General features: G+C 41.2%; 1 protein-coding gene across 1 annotated transcript; it reads left to right on the forward strand.

Moving 5' to 3' along the window:
• The first annotated feature begins 1,601 nt into the window (after positions 1-1,601).
• On the forward strand, positions 1,602-15,211 carry LOC308074957 (protein odd-skipped-related 1-like). Its single transcript, XM_080414524.1, has 3 exons — positions 1,602-1,894; positions 10,761-11,630; positions 14,980-15,211. Exons 2-3 carry the CDS (start codon positions 10,783-10,785, stop codon positions 15,110-15,112), a joined length of 981 nt encoding a protein of 326 aa, XP_080270650.1. The 5' UTR covers positions 1,602-1,894; positions 10,761-10,782; the 3' UTR covers positions 15,113-15,211.
• Positions 15,212-15,470: the final 259 nt, after the last annotated feature.

Consider the following 15,470-nt stretch of genomic DNA (forward strand, 5'->3'; position numbering starts at 1 on the left):
TGTGAGCTTGTAGATCTGCTATTTTCAAATAGCCTAGGTATAAAATGGGGCTAAAGTGGTTAATGTATGTTATAATGTGTGTAAAACACCATCGCGGGAGCGTTTTATTTTTTCACGTCGCTCGTGAACGTAACAGTTTCAGAAAGTGAACGAGCTCGTTCGCGTTCACGGCAAATGAACTAGTTCTTTTGAACGAATCGATCATGAACGACACGTCACTTAAACCCATATGGTTGACGATCTGCTATTTTCTGCTAAAAGCTTTCCCCACAATAAGGGTGCTGAATGGGGTTTACGTGGTTAATTGAGTATGGACTTTTTTCAATATACTTCATAGCCCCCCCACTCCATTACATCTCAGAGGCAAATATTGTAGGACTTTTTTATTAATGTGTAATTATTTGAAAACTTTACTTAAAGGGATAGTTCACCCCAAAAATTACTGTTTTTCTATCGATTAGGCCTGCTCACCCAATGGATACTTGAATTCATGGATATGTTGTTGTCGCATTCCTAAGCCAATAATTTGATGACCAACGGTTCTGGTAGGAGACACAAAGGAGGCTCTTTGTGTCTCCTACCAGAACCGCTTTTTTCTTTTTTGAAAGTTATGTTTTTTACGTCATTGGCGGTATTGGTAATCGGAAATAAATATGTTTTTTTTACGTCAGTGATATGTGGGCTGGCTGTATGTATTAATATGTGGCTGTATGTATTAATATGTGGGCTGGCTGTATGTATTAATATGTGGGCTGGCCTGTATGTATTAATATGTGAGCTGGCCTGTATGTATTAATATGTGGGCTGGCTGTGTGTATTAATATGTGGGCTGGCTGTGTGTATTAATATGTGGGCTGGCTGTAGGTATTATTATATGGGCTGGCTGTGTGTATTAATATGTGGGCTGGTTGTAGGTATTATTATATGGGCTGGCTGTATTAATATGTGGGCTGGCCTGTATGTATTAACATGTGAGCTGGCCTGTATTTATTAACATGTGGGCTGACTTACATGTGGGCTGACTTATGTATTAACATGTGAGCTGGCCTGTATGTATTAACATGTGAGCTGGCTTGTATGTATTAACATGTGAGCGGGCCTGTATTTATTAACATGTGGGCTGGCCTGTATGTATTAACATGTGGGCTGGCCTGTATGTATTAATATGTGGGCTGGCTGTATATGTAGCCTATTAACATGTGGGCTGGCCTGTATTTATTAATATGTGGGCTGGCTGTATTAACATGTGGGCTGGCTGTATGTATTAATATGTGGGCTGGTCTGTATGTATTAATATGTGGGCTGGTCTGTATATGTATTAACATGTGGGCTGGTCTGTATGTATTAATATGTGGGCTGGTCTGTATGTATTAACATGTGGGCTGGTCTGTATATGTATTAACATGTGGGCTGGTCTGTATGTATTAATATGTGGGCTGGTCTGTATATGTATTAACATGTGGGCTGGTGTATGTATTAATATGTGGGCTGGCCTGTATGCAGTGGGAGGGAGCATGACTTTGGGGTGAGAATAAAAGAGGCTGTCCTGTTAGTGTGACCGCAGTACATCAGTTTTTTGGGGGGCGTCCCACACACACACTCACACCACTTCACACACACACACCAATACATGCGCGCACGTAACTTCTCCTTACCGCACGTCTCTCTGCGTGGAAGCAGCGCACAGACAGACAGACAGACAGAGGACTGGATCATGTTCATTCACTCTCTCTCTGACTGAAACAAGAAGAAACGCTCCTCAGTGAAAGTTTCTACAAACTTTTTCCTGCATCATTTTAAAGCCGTTCCAGAGGTTTTCTCTAAAAGTTTCCTAAAGGAGGAGAAACACCACCTTGAACCTGGAGGCAGCCCTACAACTACAACACTTGTACAGGTACATATATGTTTTCATTCAATAATGAACGTATGATAATAACTATATAGGCTGTATAATAATCATAAACGGACTTTCTCCTGGTTGTTACTCTGAGAGAAGGAAGCATTGGTTACATTTGTAACGCTCTAGGATTTTAACAGGATCAAATCAATTGAGGACTTTTTTTTTACTAAAGTAACGCTCTTTTCTGTGATAAATCTGATAACTATTGTTGGTGAAGTGATTTAACCTCAGCTCTCAGCTCTCATTTATATGGTTCTAATGCGATGCGACCCTTACGAGGGAATAATGATAGTAGCCAATGTGTGTCCGATGGTTCTTCTAGACTTGGATCAAGACTATCATCATATATGTGTTCTTTTTTTTTATCCATTTTGACATTTGCATATACTATCATATCTATTATAGATACGAAAGTGTATCTACTACACTAACACTACACCTGAGTGAGAATGAACATGAATTGTTATGCGTGGCGATACAGGCTTCATAACTTCACTATGAAGCGTTAGTTTACAGTTGAAATGTCAATGTAAAACTCAGAGAGAGAGAGTCTAGTGCAGCAGGTGGGATACATCGTCTCAGATGGGAGCGCATTCCAGCACAGTGAGCACACACACACACACACACACACACACACACACACACACACACACACACACACACACACACACACACACACACACACACACACACACACACACACACACACACACACACACACACACACACACACGCACGCACACACGCACACACGCACACACGAAGTGTCAGGCAGAAAAAGCTCGTATCTCCACATTCCAACTCTTTTTTTTGCCCTGGTGTTTTCTTTTTTCACAAATGAATGCCCTGCTTCATCATGCAAAGAGTGTCACACAAAAAGTTGTGAAAATAGCAGCTCCACAAGCTCACAACGCGTCGCGCCGCGACGCGTTGTGAGCTTGTGGATCTGCTATTTTCACTAATTGTATTTTTTTTAATAAATAATGTAAAAAGTTGGAATGATTTATTAGGGACATACAAGGTTTTCACCCGACACACAGCAACGAAATAATGCCATTAAACCCCCAGCCAGGCCTTCAGGCCCTGTGTGTGGATTATACACTCATAACAGGCCTAAATACTATTTTTGTAGGCCTATATTTTTTTTTAAGTTGCATTAATTTAATAGACATTGTTGTAAATACACATGACTTATTGCGATTGCAAAACGAAAGACTGTCTGCCGTCACGGGTGATCCACATTATATAGGATTTTTTTTTGTATATTTAAAATATTGAATTGACTCCACAAACACGTCCTTCCTTTAGGCTATATGTATTTATTTATTAATTTATTTTCCCATTGAATGTAAGTATTAATCAATGTCCAATTATAGATTGAACAGCTATTATTTTCCTATATTTTCTCGTCCAGCTCGGGCCTGTTGAGGCTGCTGTCACATGTAGGCTAATATGAAGGTCAAAAACATGTATCATTGGCCTGATTGAATTATTCGTTAAAGTCGCACATTTAACGTGTATTTTAACGTGTTGCCTACAGGCTTATTTTTTTTATGAACTCTTACATAATAGTTGTATATCTGTTATCATTTACAGTTACTGTTTAAACTCATACAAATACACTCACTGCGGGAGAAAATGTAAAACATGCTTAATGTGGAGAGACTCTAAATGTCATTCAATTAATCAGTTTGTGTCTGAAACTCAGCAAATTGTTCGATCATGAAGGCCAGTGGGTTTTAACTCTTTTTGATATCAAGGTCCATTATTTATTCGGCATTTCTGAGCCACGGACCACCGTTTGAGCCACGGACCACCGTTTGAGCCACGGACCACAGCGATTTAGACTCTCAAACCCAAAACTTAGAATATTTTGTTGTCGTTGGACAAGATTTTGTCCACAATTCCATCCATGCTGTATTGATGTGGTACCATAGGAGAGATGACAGGCAAACGTTGATCAAAATAACAATTCTTCTACATTCTCTAATTGTGTAAGACTTCTTGTTAATTAAGTAAAGCAGATTTAACAATAATTGAACTCTTGAGATCGCAAAATGGACGGGGTCCATTTGGTTTCATGTTAACGCTCTCAAGAGTTAAAAAATCTATCTAAAAAGCGTCCATTTGGTTATACCAACTCTCCATCGTTTAGCTGGGGACCACCTGGAACCCACTTCAAGGACCCCCCCGGGTGGTTCCCGGACCACTGATAGAGAACCACTGAGCAGGCTACTTATTGTTGGGTGACAACACTTATAAATACAACAAGTATGTGTTGTCTTGAGACATAGACTACAGAGTGAAAAAAAAAAGCGGAAAAAATAGTGATTTTTTGTAATTGGATCTGTCTGACTTGAATCCGTTACTTTGACCTTCTGTTAACTAATGGTCAAGGTCACACTTTGTGTAGTCTTACAGCTCTAAAGTGGGACATTTCCTTTCAAAGGGATCCTGGATCCATGCATCCAGCATGAACCAAAGATCAAACGGACTTAATTGTTGTCGAACGATTAGGCATCAAACGATCCGAATCAACATTCTCTCCAACACACATCATCTCATCTATCTGATCTATAGACCCACACGGGTCAATGAGGTCATGAATAGATAGGCTTAGATCACACCGGAGGTGTCCAAATGGACCCTTAATTACAGGCAGTGATGGGAGAAGAAGTACTCGCATTTTGTTTCACTTAAGTAAAAGTATAAATAACCTATTGCAGGAAATGGTCTGTTACAACAAGTACAAGTTCGGCATTTACTTGACTAAAAGTGTAAAGGTATTCATTTGGCATCAAAATGTACTTAAAGTACCAAAAGTAAACGTAGCCTACCTACTCATTATGCAGAAGTTTTCAAATGTATAAAAAGCCTTTGAAAATAGCAGATCTACAAGCTCACAGCGCGTCACAGCGTTGTAAGCTTGTAGATCTGCTATTTTCAAATTGCCAAAGTGTGTGTGTGTGTCTAAGATAATATAGGCTTCATATAGAACCAAATGGACCCCTACGGGTCTGTAACTCTGAGAGTGCATTTTGAATACTTGAGTAATATCTTGAGTATGTTTGTTGCTGTCAGAAGGAAACCTCGCATGTCCAAGGTATGTTGTATGTTCCTTTAAAAAATTATAGTGAAAATAGCAGCAGATCTGCTATTTTCACCACTTTTGTGTGACACACTTGTATGATGAAGTAGGTAATTAATTTACAAAAAAAAACAGTTTGAAACATGGAGATGCAAGGTTTCTGCCCGAGAGCAACGATGTACTTTGTCCACACCACTTCAGGCCTATATACAGTGGTGTAAAGTAACTAAGTACATTTACTCAAGTACTGTACTTAAGTACATTTTTGAGGTATTTTTTACTTTACTGGAGTCCATTTGAAAATAGCAGATCTACAAGCTTGTTTTAAAACATTTTAGTATTTTTACTTTTGGCACTTTAAGTTCATTTTCATACCAATACCTTTGTACTTTTCCTCAAGTAACATTTTGAACACATGCCTTTTACTTGCAACAGAGTATTTCTACACTGTGGTATTGCTACTTTTACTCAAGTAACATATCTGATCCACCACTGCATATATATATATATATATATATATATATATATATATATATATATATATATATATATATATATATATATATATATATATATATATATATATATATATATATATATATGTGTAGCCTATATGCTGTAGTGTGAAGCTGTGAGAATTAAAGGGCTGATGATGATAATGACAATAATAAGACTTAGATGACGGAGCTGGAAGCCCCTCGTGACCTCTTTGACCTTTTTTCATCACCTCAGTGGCCATCACTTCACGGTCAATGTATTCCGCCTTGAGCCTGACCGCTTCTGACCACAAGCTGTGTGTGTGTGTGTGTGTGTGTGTGTGTGTGTGTGTGTGTGTGTGTGTGTGTGTGTGTGTGTGTGTGTGTGTGTGTGTGTGTGTGTGTGTGTGTGTGTGTGCTTACTGAGTACTTTTGCTTTTGGTACTTTAAGTACAGAGTATTTCTGCGTTGCAGTATTGATACTTTTACTTAAGTAAAACATTTGAGTACTTTTTCCACCACTGGTGGGTGTGTGTGTGCATACTTGTTATTACTATATACTTGTGATGAGAAATGGTTGTTTTATGATGGTTTAAAAAAACATATATTTACAGTTAGTTCTACCAATAGGAACAGATTCAGTTTGGAGTCAGGAATAGTCATTTAGGTGTTTTCCCTATTTTATACTTAGTTGTGCAGCGATGTCACTGTTTTCAATGCTATGTCCAAAAATGTTGATGTTCCTCACAAGTGTAGTTATATCTGTGTGTGTGTGTGTGTGTGTGTGTGTGTGTGTGTGTGTGTGTGTGTGTGTGTGTGTGTGTGTGTGTGTGTGTGTGTGTGTGTGTGTGTGTGTGTGTGTGCGTGCATGTACACTTTTTTTTATTTTTGTTTTTTGGAAACTATAGTATGCAGCTCCACTTTATAGTATTCAAGTTGGCTGAGGAGGCCTGGGATTTGGACATAATCTCTCGCTTCATCTGAAATCGATCTGATCTGTAGAAAAACCCTAATCTGATCTGTAGAGAAACCATAATCTGATCTGTAGAGAAACCATAATCTGATCTGTAGAGAAACCATAATCTGCTTTAGGTTCTGGGCAGAACCAGACGGTGTGGAACATGCATGGAGCTCGATCCTGTCCTATAAAAAACACGTATAGCTTAAGCTCCATGTTAAACAGGAGATGTCTGTCTGTCTGTCTGTCTGTCTGTCTGTCTGTCTGTCTGTCTGAGGTGCTGATATTAACAGAGTTGGCCTGAGTCAGGTGTGTTAGCCTATATTATGTAGAATAGCAGACATCAAAGTCAGTGGTGAGAGGAAGTAACTCAGATGTATTACTTAAGTAAAAGTATCACTACCACAATGTATACATACCCTGTTACAAGCAAGAGTCCTGTAACTCGAAATCTAAGTAGGCTACTGTACATAAGTATTGGCATCAACACATTAATTACAGTAGCACAAGTAAAAGTACCCGTACACATTTTTTTTAAAGATGTTTCAAAATATCTTACAACGTGTTTTCACTGTTTGATTTTGGTTGCCCCAAAAGAGTCCCCGTCTACCTAAACAAACACCAAATCAAAACACAAAAATACAGTGAGAGGGCACAATGTGTTTCTGCAGGTAAACACCACCACACTACTAATTCTTAATCCAGAGGGATTTACAGTAAACCAGGTAAACACATATATGACATGCATAGAGAGCGTAGTGCCTCACAAATCTAGGATCATAGTTAAACCTAGCATCAGTAACAGTATAACAGATCTATTTGTATTAAATCTTAAATGATCTGTGAAAACTCTATTTATTGTTCTCTTATTTAAACACAGGACAAATAAGTTACATAGCAAGCCTTTAAGTAAATAATGTGAGTACTTTTATTTTCCAGCAGTGATACATACTATAGTGGGCGGCTGCTCTCGCTTGTATGCATGACATCAAAGCGAAGGGTTAGAGGCTTAGCGCTGTTAATGACCTTCCTCTAAGTAAAAGTCAATTACTTCTGCGCCGTGATCAGAAAGAGAACAAGCCACGGGGGGCGCCCTGTGGAGCCTCCTCCCGCTTTTTTAGACTTTAATTGCAGCTATTTCTGGAAAGGAAAATATCCACTGAATCGATCCTCTCGTGTAACAACAACAACTTTACTGCTGGAGTCCTTATTATAATAGACCTGGTGCTATTTATATAACTTATGTAAAACCATGGTAGATGATGGGGGGGGGGGGGGGGAAACAAGTAAAGACATGGGGAAGTAATTGTCTCAACAGGTGAAGAGAGAATTGGCCAAGGAAACGTAAATAAGTGGTTTACTTACGCACTTAACTGCTTGATTTGGTTTAATTCAGAAATTCTATTTTTTTCTCCTTTCTGTTTTGATATCGTTGTTGTCGGGCAGAAACCTCTTATCTCCATAATTAAACTTTTTCATAAATTAACGTCCTACTTGATCGTACTACAGCGTCACACTAAAAGCATCAAAAGTAGCAGATCTACAAGCTCGAAGCGTTGGCCGCGAAGGCGAAGCGACACGTTTTGAGCTTGTAGATCTGCTACTTTTGAATTTGAATCCTGTGAAAAGTAACAGTTTGGAGCATTAATCCGCCCTATAAGTGATGCTATATTTTCATCTCTGAACCTTAATAATCTATGGTGGCAATTTAACTCTTGAGTGTGTTCTATTTGTACACTCTCAGAGTTATACAGACACTAGAATGTTCCTTTTGTATCAATCATTTAAACCGGGGGACCCCCCCCCCCCCCCCCAAAAAAGAAAATCTACTTTAACTTAAAGGTAGGGTAAGTGATCTTTTTTTGGTCATTTTTGCGTTTTTTGTTAAAAAGGTTAAAGTACAATATAGCGTTTGTTGGGTCACAGGGGTCTCTCCAGCTCTTTAGTAAACAGAATATAGTACATTTTCAGGTAGGTGACAACATTTGAGCCAATCAGGAGAGAGCACTGAAAATGCATTTTCTGTTTAATAAAGAGCTGGAGAGACATGGAGAACAAACACTCTATAGCAGTGGTTCTCAACCAGTGGTCCGGGGACCACCAGTGGTCCTTGGGGGGGGGGGGGGTACCAGGGGGTCCACAGCCAAATTAGTTAGCGTCACAATCATTTTAACCACGTAGCTTTGGATATTAAAAAAATAGCAGATATACAAGCTCATAGCGCGGCACCGAGTGCCGCGCTATGAGCTTGTAGATCTGCTATTTTTGAAAAATATTAAAAATGTGTGCATATCTTTGACTATGTATATTCTTTCAAAGCGAACATTTCTAACTCAAATCTTTGCTTCTGGGGGGTCCTTGGCACAACACATTTTCAGATGGGGGTCCGCGGCCAAATGTATATCAATTTAGGGGTCTTTGGCATGAAACCAGTGCTCTATAGCAACCAGAATATAGAGCTATTTAACACTTATTTTAACCCAAAAAATATCACTCACCTTACCTTTAAGTAAAATATCTGAGTACTTCATCCATCCCCCGGGGGATTATGAAACAAAAAAAAAGGGGATATTTTCTCGTGACCCAAACATGGGTCCCGGGGCCACAGGTTGTGTGCAGTGTAAGGTGTGGTATGTGCAGTATCATGGCAGACAGAAGGGTTTAGACTGGGACACAGAGCACAGAGATGATGAAAAAACAAGAGCATGATAATAAAAACAAACCACAGTGTGTGTGTCTGAGAGCAGAGAGCCGTCCATCAGCGTGTTACAGCTCCACACAAAGATACTTTATTGTCTATTGTTACAGTATGTCTGCTCTTATCAAAACCTGATTGAACAGAGCTGGCTCTGTGTGTGTGTGTGTGTGTGTGTGTGTGTGTGTGTGTGTGTGTGTGTGTGTGTGTGTGTGTGTGTGTGTGTGTGTGTGTGTGTGTGTGTGTGTGTGTGTGTGTGTGTGTGTGTGTGAGTGTGAGAGGTGAGTTAACCCACCGCTGTCACTGTATTTACCTGCTGCCTGCCACAGCTACTCTGCCCCGGGCAGGTGACTGAAAGGAAACACACACGCGCGCAGACACACACAGCGCAGACACACAGACGCATGCATGCACGCACTCACACAGACACACCACGTCTTGAATGCGTGAGTGCTGCGTATGTATGTGCTTGCATGGTGTGTGTGTGTGTGTGTGTTTGCATGGTGTGTGTGTGCATGCGCACACGCACGTGCGTGTACCTGTGTGTGCATGCTTGAGCGTGCGCTACGGCTGCCAATTGTTTTGTGTTCGTATTCCAGGCATTTGCATACTCACACATGCACACACGTGCACACACACACACACACACACACACACACACACACACACACCCACACACACACACACACACACACACACACACACACACACACACACACACACACACACACACACACACACACACACACACACACACACACATAATTGGCATGTGGTCTCCTCTTTTCAAGTGCAGCTTGTACCCAGAATCCTCATTGTTAATCTTTTCTTCTTCTATTTTACTACTGCCAGAATTCAATTCAATTTTGTGTGTGTGTGGGGGGGGGGGGGGGGGTGTTGGGGGGCATTGATGTGCAGTGTTAATGGGGGGGGGGGTGCTTCCAAAAACAACCCATCAGGTTGGTCTGGGTGTGTATTGGCTGCAGATAGAGGTGTGTGTGTGTGTGTGTGTGTGTGTGTGTGTGTGTGTGTGTGTGTGTGTGTGTGTGTGTGTGTGTGTGTGTGTGTGTGTGTGTGTGTGTGTGTGTGTGTGTGTGTGTGTGTGTGTGTGTGTGTGTGTGTGTGTGTGTGTGTTATTCTAGTGTGTGTGTGTGGGGGGGTTGTTATAAAAACAAACCTTGAGTGTTGCAGACATGCATAAAGTTGTTTATTCACGGTTCATTTATTCCATGTATTTCCTGCCAATAACAAAAAAGCATTATTTAAACCTTTAACCCATTAATACCTGGAACGCATCTGTGTCACTTTAGATTTCTTTGGCTATTCAAAAATAGCAGATATACAAGCTCATAGCGCGGCACCGAGTGCCGCGCTATGAGCTTGTAGATCTGCTATTTTTGAAAAATCTTGAAAACATTTTTTTTTAAATTTTTTTCAAAAAACTGTTAGGATTTAGAAAACATTTTTAAGAATCACCTCAGGTCTTAATGGGTTAAGACAGCAATACATGTATTCATTAAAACATTAAAATAAAATGCTTTCTAAATGACATTCTTAACATTGTGGTGAAGAATACATAACATGAGTAACAAAGCATCAGATGAAACTCTGTGACTGAACTCTATATATCTTTTCTCTTCCAGGAGGACCGTGGCAGCAGCAGCCATGGGCAGTAAGACCCTCCCAGCCCCGGTCCCCGTCCATCCCTCCCTGCAGCTGGCCCACTACTCCTCCTCCTCCTCCTCCTCCTCCTCCTCCTCCCTGCTGCAGAGCTCCACCACGGGGGGGCTGCAGCTCCCCGCCGCGCTCGACGCCACGACGCACTTCCCGGGGCTCTACGGCTTCAGCGCGCTGCACGCCATCCACCTGCACCAGTGGACTCTGGGCGGCTACCCTCCGTTAGCGGTAGCCGCCGCGGCGCTGCATCCCCGCTGCGCCATCTCCACCAAGCTGCCCGCCGGCTTCGGCTTCTTCCCCCACCACCTGCTGCAGCCCAGCAAGCACCACGACGCGGCCGCCGCGGCCGCCATGGCCATGCTCCAGCACCACCACCAGCAGCGCCACGGCGGCGGCGGCGGCTCCAAGAACAAGCCGCGCTTCGACTTCGCTAACCTAGCGGCCGCGGCCACGCAGGAGGACCCGCTGAAGGCCGAGGACCTCAGCATGTCGACGGGCGCCGGGGCGGCGGCCGCGGCGGCACAGCATCATCATCAGTCCCTGCTGCGCCAGACCCCCGCCGGAGGTCTGGGTTGCCTCCTCCTGGACGCGGCGGCCGGAGGAGGAGGCAATAAGCTGGGGGTCTCCTCGTCGTCGTCGCCGGAGCGCATCAAGCCCAGCCGCGGCCGGCTGCCCTCCAAGACCAAGAAGGAGTTTGTGTGCAAGTTCTGCGGCCGCCACTTCACCAAGTCCTACAACCTGCTGATCCACGAGCGCACGCACACGGACGAGCGGCCGTACACCTGCGACATCTGCCACAAGGCCTTCAGACGGCAAGACCACCTGAGAGACCACAGGTGAGGAGCATAGAGTTATGATATATCTAGAGGGCGGATTGCCCTGCCCCCCCCAGCTATTAACCCATTAAGACCTGAAGCCGATTCTACATGTCTCCTAAATCTCAACAGTTTTCTGAAAAACCTATGTTTCTATGTCAGTGGTGCTCAATCTTTTTCATGTCAAGGACCCCCAAAATGATATGTATTTGGCCGCGGACCCCCATCAAAATATTTTGTTCCAGGGACCCCTAGAAGCAAAGAATAGAGTTAAAAATGTTCGCTTTAAAAATATTTATATTCAAATATTTTCACACATTTTCACGATTTTTCAAAAATAGCAGATCTACAAGTTCATAGCGCGGCACTCGGTGCCGCGCTATGAGCTTGTATATCTGCTATTTTTGAATAGCCAAAGTGTACAATTATGCTTTTTAGCTCAAATCTAAAAATGACACAGTTCCAGGTCTTAAAGGGTTAATTTCAATGAAATTGCTCGGTGGCATTTTGAAGCAACCGGAAGTAAGAAATATTGGTTCCATATTGGTTCCATGAGTCCATTCCATTGGTTCCATGGGTCGTGTGCAGGTGCACAAACGGCAGATGCACGCGCAAAATGCGGAAGTGTTGCAATATCAGATTTGGCGGTCGGTCTTATGACGTCACTTTTACGCTCTGCCGCTGGCTCAATGCCAGTGTTGATTTTGTCGACTAAAACTATGACGAAAAATGTTCGACGACGACTACCTCACTGACAAAAACAAAATAAAAACGAAATAAAAACGAAATAAGACTAAGCTACGATGACTAAAACTAAGACTACATACATTGACAATTTCGTCAACAAATAAAAACTAGACTAAACTGACTAGTGGAGAAGAGATCATTTTATGTTTGGTTGCGCTCGGGTGTTGCGCTCTGAAAATAGCAGATCTACAAGCACACAACGCGTCGCGTTGTGAGCTTGTAGATCGGCTATTTTCAGCATGCAACCAACTTTAAAATCAGCCATTACCACGCCATCAAGGCACCGCCAAGATACATTTAGTCGACTAAATCAACTGTACATTTAGTCGACTAAAATGTTATGATATTTAGTCGACTAAAACTAGACAAAAACTAAAACATTTCAGATGACTAAAAACTAAATAAAATTTTATTCAAAAGACTATGACTAAAACAAAATCTAAATTTGCTGTCAAAATCAACACTGCTCAATACTGATGCTGCTTTCAACATGTCTAGTTTCAAATTTTGAACAGTATTCGGGAGTTTTTCAGAATTTAGAGAGAAAAGCAGATCTACAAACTCTCAACCTGTCACACGGTGACCAGCTCATAAATCGGCCATTTTCAAATAGCTGAAGTTTAAACAGGGTTGTATACTGTTGTATGATGAAGTAGGGCATTAAAGGGATACTTCACTTTCACATAAAATAAACATTTAAAAAATATATTAAAAATAAATGAAAAAAGTAATGGAAAAATCACGGCCCCCTCACGCATTAGAGTGTCCTACTAATGTGTGAGGGGGCCTTTATTTTGCCATAACTTCTTTCATTTTAATTTTATATTTATTTTTAATGTTTATTTTATGTGAAAGTGAAGTATCCCTTTAAGTTATGAAAGAAAGAAAACATGGAGATACAAGGTTTCTACCCAACAGAGAACATTATATGCTCCAAAGAGGGAACTCACTATAATATAACAATGAAAACATGCCTATTAAGTGAGACCATATCTTGTTAAAAAGGAAAATTATTTTATTGCAGCTGAATCGTATTAGTTTTTTGTTTCTTTCTTTTTTTTCTTTGATGTTGTATTATGTTGTAATAGCATAGTTTGGTGACTCAGCACACGTGTGAACAATGTTTCATAAGACACAATGACAATGCGGTTTTCTTCTGGCTGCTGACACATAGTTGTCAGCTTGTATATCGGCTATTTAGCGCCGCAGGACACTGCTGCACGACGGTGCATAATCGATTATGAAACATAATCAATTGATTTTAATTAGTAAAATAATCGGTTTGGGGAGGACCCCGACATACCGCCTTAAAGGGATAGTTCACCCAAATTTTTTTTTATTTTCTATCGATTAGTCACCCCATGGAGACTTGAATTCATGGATATTTGTAATTTTTTTGTCGCATTCCTAAGCCAATAATGTGTCTCCGGTAGGCAGAGGTTCCGGTAGGAGACTCAAAGAGTCTCCATTGAGTCTCCTACCTGAAACTCTGCCGGTCATCAAATCATTGGCTCAGGAATGAGACAAATACAAAAACATCTCCATGAATTCAAGGGTTCATGGTGTGTATAATAATTGATAGAAAATAAGTCATTTTTTGGGTGAACTATCGCTTTTAAGGTAGATGTCCCCCGCACTGACGTGTTGGGAAGCGTCGAAAGCGAGCTTTTCAACCGTCGGATAGCAGCGGTCTTGTTGTTGAAAAAGATATCAAAGCCATAGGCAATTATTTTTTGCACCATAGTAGCCGTCTGTCGGTGTCGGCTGTCAGGTGCATTCACCTACTTTTTTTCTTTTTTGTCTGATATCTCCCGACGTCATTCGACTGCCAGTCTGTAGTAATCTGCAGTAATAGTCTCTGTTTGGTGGAGAGCTACCTTTAATCTATTTCAGTGTCCATTCAGACAATACATTACTCTGGGGGCAGAACGTTAGACTAAAATAGCCCAGTCTACAAGCTTCTGATCTTGTTGATCGGGCTATTTTCGGCGTAGATATTCAGTGTAAAGGCGGAAACAGGAGGGCGCCAAGTACACAGCCCTGGGGGACTCCTCCTGTCTGCTAAGTATAGGCTTTAACCCATTAAGACCGGGAACGCATCTGTGTGTGTCATTTTAACATTTCTGTGGGCTATTCAAAAATAGCAGATATACAAGCTCGTACAAGCTTGTAGATCTGCTATTTTTGAAAAATCTTAAACATTTGTGCAAATATTTGATTATACTTTATAAAGCGAACATTTTAACTCAAATCTTTGCTTCCATATATTTTGAGATGGGGGTCCTTTGACATGAGAAAAGTTTGAGAACCACTGATATTATAGCAACATAAGTGTTTTTAAAAAAACTGTTATAAATGTTTAAAAATGTTTAAAATATATATATTGAAAGATTTGCAAAAATAAATAGCAGATCTACAAGCTCATAGCGCTGCACTCGGTGCCGCGCTATGAGCTTGTATATCTGCTATTTTTTAGCAGCCAAAGAAATCTAAAAGTGACACAGATATGCGTCCCCGGTCTAAATGTGTTAAAGAGGTTCCAACGTGACGTGTTGCTATTGTTAGACGTGTTATTGTTAAAAGGCTGACTGTCTGTGTTTGTGTCTCTCTTTGTGTCTGTCAGGTACATCCACTCCAAAGAGAAACCCTTTAAATGCCAGGAGTGCGGGAAGGGCTTCTGTCAGTCAAGGACTCTGGCCGTCCACAAAACGTTGCACATGCAAGTCAAGGAAATAAAGCCGCCCAAGATCAAGTGATTCCTTTTATGACAATGGAAGGGGGACAGACAGGGGACACTGGAGTCCCCACTGTCCCCAAAGCAAAACAATGAAACAAAAAGACACATTTCTCTCTCTCTCTCTCTCTCTCTCTCTCTCTCTCTCTCTCTCTCTCTCTCTCTCTCTCTTGATTTGTTTTGGTTATGTTTTTTTTTTTTTTTCATCTCAACTGCAGGAAAAGCGTATCTCCTTGCCAATTATTGCATAGCAAAATGGAAACACATGTGACAGAAGATCTGTTGCGTCAGCGCGCCCCACACACCTTGTTCTTCAATCCTGGATTTATAACCTTTTTTTTTTGTTTGGTGCAAATCTTTGAATATATAGATTAGAATTT

This window comes from Gymnoscopelus braueri (genome assembly GCF_963280865.1).
Source record: "Gymnoscopelus braueri genome assembly, chromosome: 19".
Taxonomy (NCBI): domain Eukaryota; kingdom Metazoa; phylum Chordata; class Actinopteri; order Myctophiformes; family Myctophidae; genus Gymnoscopelus; species Gymnoscopelus braueri.